The sequence below is a fragment of the Ictalurus furcatus genome, chromosome 8 (genome assembly GCF_023375685.1).
Source record: "Ictalurus furcatus strain D&B chromosome 8, Billie_1.0, whole genome shotgun sequence".
NCBI classification, from domain to species: Eukaryota; Metazoa; Chordata; class Actinopteri; order Siluriformes; family Ictaluridae; genus Ictalurus; species Ictalurus furcatus.
The window spans coordinates 27,959,090-27,968,668 of record NC_071262.1 but is presented as its reverse complement, the minus strand read 5'-3'; the positions used below and the strand labels follow the sequence as shown (position 1 = coordinate 27,968,668).

Below are 9,579 nucleotides of genomic sequence, written 5' to 3'. Positions count from 1 at the left end.
TAACACATGACTTTAAAATATCCCATAGGTGTTCAGGTTGAGATGTTGTGAGTGTGAAGGCCATTACATACAGTATATATAATAACAAAGTCAGGACGTTGACTAGGCTGCTACAAAAACTTCATTTTGTTTCTTTTGAGCCATTCAGAGGTGTATTTCCTCTTGTGCTGAACATTAGTTATGTTCCCTTTCAAAGGGAACTTCACGTTGTATGTAGCATAACACTATGGGAGCGCCCTTGAGCGCGACCGGTATCTGAAGTTTATGTAAAATCATGCATCTATTTATAGGCCTGCTATGATCAGGTGACGTGGCAATTAAGCGCGTCGCGTGATATATATGGCACCTGTGAACCCTGCCGTCAGCCTTATTATCTTCAGCGAGACTGCATGTCAGTTGTTTGTGTAAACAAACAAAATACACTTAATTTCCTCCCTATCTTTTCTCAAAATCTCTGGACTTTTCTATCCCTTTAAAAAGAAAAAAGAGAAGAAAAAAAGGAATGAGCGAGAAAGAAAAATATGAGTGAGAGAATTCAGGAAGTGTGTTACAGTTTGCTCCCGTTTCATCACAGGGAATAGTGCACACTTTCTGTGTGAGGTGTCTAGGAGTGCAGCATGCGATGGCAGCCTTGAGAGGCTGCGCATTTTAACTCCTATATCAGGCAGCTCAGCTCGTGACTCACTTTCTTCTCGGAAGCCGAAGCAAGTCAGGTCTCAGAGCCTCGCGGATCTGGGCCGGCCGCTGCCAAGGCTGCCAGCTGTCTCAGGTCTGGGGGATCTCTTATGGATGCGGAAGAGAAGCCGGAGATGAGCTCTGCTCTATCTCTTGCTCTGTCTTCCGGGGTCGGCTCTCCACTGCATTATGGAGCCTCTGTGGGGCAACATCCTCTAACTTTGAGGTTCATGCGTGGTGTCAGGTGGCTGAAGCCCATCTGCAGGCCACGCATACCTTCCTGGGACCTTTCTATGGTCTCGGAAGGTCTGTCAGGGGCCCCATTTGAGCCCTTAGAGTCAGCCTCTGAGAAGCTTCTGACTCTAAAGGTAGCTCTTCTGTTGGCCCTGACATCTCTCAAGTGAGTAAGTAGATCTACAAGCTTTCTCTGTTTCCCCTTCCTGCCTTGACTTTGCCCCTGAATTAGCCAAGGCCTTCCTGTATACTAGGCCAAATTATATTCCTAAAGTGCCTACATTGGCTGCCCAGCCTGTGGTGTTGCAGGCTTTCTCCCCTCCTCTGTTCCTCACACCGGAACAAGAGAGGATGCACCTGCTGTGTCCAGTAAGGGCTCTCTGTACTTACGTCCACTGCTCCGGCCAGGGGTGTAAGTCAGAGCAGCTGCTGGTCTGCTTTGGTGGTGACAGTAGAGGTGATGCTGTGTCAAAGCAGCGCATCTCTAAATGGGTAGTGGAAGCAATCTGTGTGCAGTCTCACTATGCCTCTGGGCATAAGGGCTCATTCCACTAGGGGGGTCGCCTCCTCGAAGGCTTTGTCCAATGTGGTATCCTTACAGGATGTGTGTGCTGCTGCATGGTGGTCTACGCCACACACATTCATTCGTTATTACAGCCTGGATATTCATTCCGCCCCGGGCTCAAGTGCCTTGCAGTGACCCTCAGGCTTGGGTCTTTTTGAACAGGCCGTACCCTCAGTATGACGGAGTGGTAATTCTCGTTCCCATAGTGTTATGCTAAACGCAATGTGGAGTTCCCTTTGAAAGGGAACGTCTGGGTTACGCATGTAAACCTGTTCCCTGAGAAGGAAACAAGACATTGGGCAGCTTTGTCATACCAGGGCAGGCCTGTGAATTGCGTCTTCGCTTCAGAAAATAGAGGCTCACTGTGGGGTTCACAGGTGCCATACATATATCACGCGACGCACTTAATTGCCACGTCACCTGATCATGACAGGCCTATAAACACAGTGAGGGAAAAAAGTATTTGATCCCTGCTGATTTTATACGTTTGCCCACTGACAAAGAAATGATCAGTCTATAATTTTAATGGTAGATTTATTTGAACAGTGAGAGACAGAATAACAACAAAAAAAAATCCAGAAAAACGCATGTCAAAAATGTTATAAATTGATTTGCATTTTAATGAGGGAAATAAGTATTTGACCCCTCTGCAAAACATGACTTAGTACTTGGTGGCAAAATCCTTGTTGGCAATCACAGAGGTCAGACGTTTCTTGTAGTTGGCCACCAGGTTTGCACACATCTCAGGAGGGATTTTGTCCCACTCCTCTTTGCAGCTCTTCTCCAAGTCATTAAGGTTTCGAGGCTGACGTTTGGCAACTCGAACCTTCAGCTCCCTCCACAGATTTTGTATGGGATTAAGGTCTGGAGACTGGCTAGGCCACTCCAGGACCCTAATGTGCTTCTTCTTGAGCCACTCCTTTGTTGCCTTGGCCGTGTGTTTTGGGTCATTGTCATGCTGGAATACCCATCCACGACCCATTTTCAATGCCCTGGCTGAGGGAAGGAGGTTCTCACCCAAGATTTGACGGTACATGGCCCCGTCCATCGTCCCTTTGATGCGGTGAAGTTGTCCTGTCCCCTTAGTAGAAAAACACCCCCAAAGCATAATGTTTCCACCTCCATGTTTGATGGTGGGGATGGTGTTCTTGGGGTCATAGGCAGCATTCCTCCTCCTCCAAACACGGCGAGTTGAGTTGATGCCAAAGAGCTCCATTTTGGTCTCATCTGACCACAACACTTTCACCCAGTTGTCCTCTGAATCATTCAGATGTTCATTGGCAAACTTCAGACGGGCATGTATATGTGCCTTCTTGAGCAGGGGGACCTTGCGGGCGCTGCAGGATTTCAGTCCTTCACGGCGTAGTGTGTTACCAATTGTTTTCTTGGTGACTATGGTCCCAGCTGCCTTGAGATCATTGACAAGATCCTCCCGTGTAGTTCTGGGCTGATTCCCCACTGTTCTCATGATCATTGCAACTCCACGAGGTGAGATCTTGCATGGAGCCCCAGGCCGAGGGAGATTGAAAGTTCTTTTGTGTTTCTTCCATTTGCGAATAATCGCACCAACTGTTGTCACCTTCTCACCAAGCTGCTTGGCAATGGTCTTGTAGCCCATTCCAGACTTGTGTAGGTCTACAATCTTGTCCCTGACATCCTTGGAGAGCTCTTTGGTCTTGGCCATGGTGGAGAGTTTGGAATCTGATTGATTGATTGCTTCTGTGGACAGGTGTCTTTTATACAGGTAACAAGCTGAGATTAGGAGCACCCCCTTTAAGAGTGTGGTCCTAATCTCAGCTCGTTACCTGTATAAAAGACACCTGGGGGCCAGAAATCTTTCTGATTGAGAGGGGGTCAAATACATATTTCCCTCATTAAAATGCAAATCAATTTATAACATTTTTGACATGCGTTTTTCTGGATTTTCTTGTTGTTATTCTGTCTCTCACTGTTCAAATAAACCTACCATTAAAATTATAGACTGATCATTTCTTTGTCAGTGGGCAAACGTACAAAATCAGCAGGGAACAAATACTTTTTTCCCTCACTGTAGAGGCATGATATTACACAAGCTTCAGATACCGGTCGCGTGCGCAAGGGCGCTCCTATACTGTAATGTTTAACGCAACATCTCGTTCCCTTCTCAGGGAACAGGGTTAAATGCGTAACCCAGATGTTTCATCCATGTATGTTTATGCAAATGTTGTGATATTGCATAAAAAAGAAACTCTGGATGGAAACACCAGATGTCAATACAATCTTGAAAATGGGCATAAAAAAATTGGTTAATTGAGGTAGATAATGTTTTAAAAAGATCAAGAAAATCTGGCTCTGTCAATTAAGGCAATTCACCTAAGCCCTGAATCAGCAAAGCATCCCCACACCATCGCATTACCACCACAATGTTTGACAGTTGTTATGATGTTCTTAATGTTTTTGAAGTAATTAAACAAATTCGACTCATCATGCCACCAGACATAATCCCAAAATGCTTGAGGGTCATACAGTGTTTTTTTAGCAAATATTAGGCAACCATTTAAGTTCCTCTGGTTTGCAGTGGTTATTGCCTTGCAACTCTCAAATGGATACAATTTTTGCTCAGTGTCTTTCTACGAAGGGTGAACATATCCGAGACGAGTGAGACCTGTGGTTTCTTATATGTTTATCTGGATTATTTTGTGACTTCTCAGAAAAGTCGAGGCACTCATTGAGGAATGTTGGTAGGCCGGCCACTTCTGGGATGATTCACCATTGTTCCAAGTTTTCTCAATTTGGAGTAAGAAATGATCCTAATAAATATATACGGCTGTATTTCAATACCCAACTTTTCTGGAGTTTCTAGTGATGGTAGCATAGTGTGCTGTTTTCCGAGACATTTAGTCTACCTAGCATTGATGAAAAGGTTTTGTTTTGGAGATCTGAAACAATTAAGTCTGTGAAGAAATCAAGAAAGGGCTAAAAGTACTACTTTCAGTTTACATTCAGTCCAAACAATCATTAACAAAAACACGTCTACAGTACAAATGAAACCTGATAACAGAACTAATTACATTGAATCAGATTAGAGATCAAATCTTAGTTACAGAAAGACCTCGCACATCAGAATATATAATATCTTGAGGTTGTTGTTTCTTCATTCGTCCTCTTTTGGCTCTCCTCTCATTGAAATGTAAGGCAGCGTAATTCACCTCCACAGTGTCACAGTCCTGTAGGAATGGATATTAGATTATTAGAATTAGACTTTAGAATTATTATACTTTGATGCAAAAATTGTAAACTACTTGCTTGTCTGTTTATAACATCATGTGTTCACATATCCTGAAAATTTACCTGATTGGGGGTCTTGTCGGTCACAGAACCTTGTTTTAGTCTCACTGTAGAGAAGAAAAAGCAACAACTCTTTAAAGCTGCTATATAACATGAGCTACTTTGTTTCTGTGGATGTTCCACAGCATTAAATGTAGCTATAATAAATGGAAAAAGCATGACATGTTGCTTTTAATGAAATAAAAATGTAATTGTTGGCAAATTGCTAATAAAACCCATCAGGGTGTGATATTAGTGGGAAAATATGGGGTGGTAACAGTAACTCTGCTTTGTACCAGATCAGTGTATTTAATAAAGTGTAACTTTGTGTATATATTGCATTTATATATATATATATATATATATATATATATATATATATATATATATATATATATATATATATATATATATATATATAACAGTATAATAACTAATAAACTGGTGATTCATTGTACATAATGAAAATAATGTAATTTTAAAATAACTTTATAATAATCTAATAATGTTAATAATAGCCATGCAGACTTACCTCTGTTTCGTCCTTTACAGGTTATGAGAAAGATCAAAGCAAAGATCACAACCACACACACTCCCAAAGCTACAGCGAGGTAGATCACTACAGGGTCCACAGATCTCTCTGTCACACAGTAAATATCACAATATCAATCTCTGTCACACAGACAATATCAAACAATATCAACAAACAATATCAACCTCTGTCACACAGTAAATATCACAGTGTTAAATATAGGCTCAGTGTTTACTTCTATGATAAATCAACTTATTTCTTTAGGTCATTGAAAATGAGCAAGAAAAATGATTTGAGATGTGGGGTTTGATAACAATAGAAATATTTATAATTAGACAACTTGGCTCGTCAAATACAAGTAAATAGACGTAGAGTAGATAGACAATAGTGGCATCTGTGCTCTGGCATATCACTAAAACATTATACTTCTTACCCAACTGCATTCGTGTCCCGTTCCCAAAAATGATCTTCCCACACACGGCCACAGCGCAGTAGTAAGTTCCAGTATCATTGAGGCTGAGGATGTTCTTGGAGAAGTTGTACACACAGGTGTGTGTAGAAGAGCCGCTCTCACACTGATGGCTGCTGTTGTGGTGAGTGTAAATGATTTGAGGATGGGATTGTGGTGGAGCAGCTCTGAACCAGAGCACTTGGAGTTCTGCTGATCTGCTCTCAGAGAGAACCGAGCACTGCAGAGTCACTGACGCTCCTGCAGGAACCGAGTCCGACACGCCGCTCTGGAACACTGACACTTTTACATCTCCATCACCTGTTCAGTGCAAAGCAGACCTTTGTAAATAAATATGGCCCATAAAGCAGATGCAGTTAATTATAGCATATGCACGAAGAGACAGTGACTCCGCTGGAAGTATAAATTCCAACAAGGTAATCTAGAGAGCTGGTACATAATGTTTATATTACTTTTTTTTTTAATTAAAGCAATCAAATACAGAACTTTTTTCATACACCCAAATATAAATAGAATTGTTGTGACAAGACATCATCATACAATTTCTCAAAATTCACAAAATTCACTGTCGGTGAACACAGTTCTCCGTGCCATCCGCAAACATTAGTTAAAGCCCTTTCATGCAAAGAAGAGGCCGTATGTGAACATGATCCAGAAACACCGCCGTCTTCTCTGGGCCAGAGCTCATTTAAAATGAACTGAGTCAAAGTGGAAAACTGTTCTGTGGTCAGACGAATCGAACTTTGAAATTCTTTTTGGAAACCCTGGATGAACTAAACTAAAGAGGACTAAAGAGGAGAGGGACCATCCGTCTTTTTTTATCAGCGCTCAGTTTAAAAGCCTGCATCTCTGATTGTATGGGGTGCATTAGTGCCCCATACTGAAAGGTATATACAAGGTATATTTCAATGCTGAAAGGTATATACAGGTTTTAGAGTAACATGCTTCCATCCAGATTCCATCCCATCTTTACTTCTGAGAGACATTGCCTCTCTAAGATCCTCTTTTAAAAACCCAATCATGTTACTGACCTGTTGCCAATTAACCTAATTAGTTGCAAAATTTTCCTCCAGCTGTTTCATTTTAATAAAACTTACTTTTCCAGCATTTTGTTGCCCTGTCCCAGCTTCTTTTTTTTTTAGATGTGTTGTGGCAATCAATGTAAAAATGACCTTATTTTTTCCTTAAAATGGTACATTTCCTAAGTTTAAACATTTTATATGTTTTGTATGTTCTATTGTGAATAACATACGGGTTTATGAGATTTGCAAATCATTGCATTCTGTTTTTATTTACATTTTACCTAGTGTCCCAACTTTTTTGGAATTGGAGTTGTAAATGTACTGACACTCAAGATCAAATCCAGCATTAGAAATTTAAGGTGTTTTGCTGTAAAATACTTGTATATAATCATTTATTTGCATATGCTGGTTCCCAGATAGTACCTGAGCATTAAATTCAAACAGTCAAAATAACCGCTGTGACCATTATGGACCTTTAGTGTGGAAATAATGATGTCTTGGTTAAAAGTTATTAACATAAAATAACAAGATAGCAACTCAAAATAATGCGTTCTTTAACTGAATAATAGATTATTACATCACAGTAAGTAAAAAATAATGAGATTGCCAACTTTAGGTTCAGGGCTTCCCTTTGTTAATCATAAATGTCATATTTAAGAAAATATTAACTAATTACATATGTATTAACCTAACTGTGTACATTTTAAAATTCTTACCTTTCACTGATAAAAATGTTCCATTTCCAAACCTTATTAAAAAGTCTCTCAGTCCACAGTAATACATGGCTTCATCTGATGGTTCCACATTAGCAATATTTAAATGGTAATTCGTTTGTTCTTTCTTGATACTGAATCTTGGTGACTTGAACTCATCTTCGTAATTTGGCTCTTGATGAACTGTGACCATTACACGTGGCTCATGTCCTGCTTTTTGCTTGTACCAAAAGATGACTCTAGAGCTATCTTCTCCCAGTCTAAAGCAGTGCAGAGTCACATTATCACCAACATCAGCAGTGATCAGTGGGTTCGGCTGACTGACATCGTTTGTCTGTGCAGAATCTGCTGTTAGGAGTTAAATAACAAACTTTATTGTATCTGTAATACACAGAGACTCTCATTAGAGCATTAAGTGCCTTTGAATAGAAACAATCAAAACCATGGACACTTACCAATTTTATTAAAAAGCATCACTGTAATCCACATCATCAGCATCTTCAGTCTGAGGTCTGCGTGTAGTAGCATGTCTCCTCTTACTACTGTATAGATGGTCAAACTGAGCACATCTCACTTTGTTCAAAAGGTTCATGACATGAGGTTCTGACATCACGTGATTTCCCTCATACAATCTAGACTAACAAGTAAGCAGCAGTAGATAACTGACTGTGGTCCCTCCTCTCACTTTTTTTAACCTTTCCTCAGAGAGGAATTTCAATTATTCAAAAAATAACATTGAAAACAAAAAAAGAAGGGAATGAGATGGATAACCCCTTTTCACTGAGTTATTTGTTTTTCTTTTTCTTGTCAAGTTATTGGGCAAATTTATATCCGACCTGTGTTATCCAACATTTAATTTTCTGCAACCCTGTGACAAATGTTCACGCAAATCTGCTATACATTTATATCTATCTATCTATCTATCTATCTATCTATCTATCTATCTATATATATATATATATATATATATATATATATATATATATATATATATATATATATATATAGGATCATTGTGCCTAATAAACCAGCAGTTATGTGAATAATATTATAAAGCTATTCAAACTACAAATATATTTAGCATACTTTGTTTTGTTTTTTTTTGCCTTCACAATAATATATTTTGAATAATCATGTATTAATAATTTTAACAAATGAGTCCAGTGATGAACATTATTTAATGGTGAAGCATTTGATACTTTTGGAGATGAATAATAAGGTTGTAACCTTTTCATATTAAATCTCAAGAATATTTAATATTAATAATTGTTTTGTTTTGTTTTTTTAGTAAAAATATGAGTAATCATATATGTTTCAGCAACAAGAACATTCTTTTTCCACATTATTATTCAGTTTATTAGTTTACAAAATAAAAAGGAGAGACAGTCATATGGTCTTTAACATGACTATTTTAATTCTAATAGGCATGTATTATTACTAATAATAATGTAAATACATAATATACAGTAGATATTCTCATTTAAAAATTATAAATCTAAATCACATTTTCTTTTTAGATGAGAAAGTTTTAATTATTTTATTCTAAAAGTTGTGCCAATTCTGCTCCATTCTCCATGACATTGTGTGTCAGTGAGCACTGATCAGTTCCTGCACTTACTACATCCCTCATGTTAACTTGGGGCTGTGTGTGGTGGTGTGTGTAGATGTGTGTCAGTGTGTGTAGGTGTGTGTGTGTGGGTGTGTATTTGTCAATTTTACAGCTCTCTGTTTTTCCATTAGATGTCTTACACTTGTATCTGGTTCAGTGGTGGTCTTTCAGTGTTGCCAGATCTCTGCAACCTGCCTCCTGAAAGCTGTTTGGATAAAATTATCTGCCAAATTAATAAATGTACTTGAACATTTTCTGTAAATTTCACCTGAAATGTGATTAGATATTCATCTAAGTCCGAAAAGTACAAAAAGAAAACCCAATTAAACAAATGATGCAAAACTATTATAGTTTTTACATTTATTGAGCAAAATTATCCAACATAACCAGTCCTGAGGACCTCAGAAAAATAGTTATCAATGCTCACCATTTGGGAAAAGATAAGAAAAACATT

At 38.9% G+C, this 9,579-nt stretch overlaps 1 protein-coding gene across 1 annotated transcript; it reads right to left on the bottom strand.

The window, feature by feature from the left end:
* Positions 1-3,920: 3,920 nt before the first annotated feature.
* On the bottom strand, positions 3,921-8,134 carry LOC128611983 (uncharacterized). The gene is made up of 6 exons (XM_053631884.1): positions 7,972-8,134; positions 7,520-7,864; positions 5,746-6,081; positions 5,313-5,420; positions 4,805-4,848; positions 3,921-4,680 (listed from the first exon to the last, which is right to left on the bottom strand). The coding sequence occupies exons 1-6, from the start codon at positions 8,042-8,044 to the stop codon at positions 4,543-4,545; spliced, it is 1,044 nt and encodes a 347-aa protein (XP_053487859.1). The 5' UTR covers positions 8,045-8,134; the 3' UTR covers positions 3,921-4,542.
* Positions 8,135-9,579: the final 1,445 nt, after the last annotated feature.

What these genes read in the sequence shown, in the direction of transcription:
- LOC128611983 (XM_053631884.1), bottom strand. Translation starts at nt 8,044, where the DNA reads ATGCTACTACACGCAGACCTCAGACTGAAGATGCTGATGATGTGGATT. An exon ending in CGGGACACGAATGCAGTTGG is followed by an intron (nt 5,421 to 5,745) that starts GTAAGAAGTATA and finishes ACTGTGTGACAG; the next exon opens with AGAGATCTGTGGACCCTGTA. An exon ending in CCGACAAGACCCCCAATCAG is followed by an intron (nt 4,681 to 4,804) that starts GTAAATTTTCAG and finishes CCATTCCTACAG; the next exon opens with GACTGTGACACTGTGGAGGT.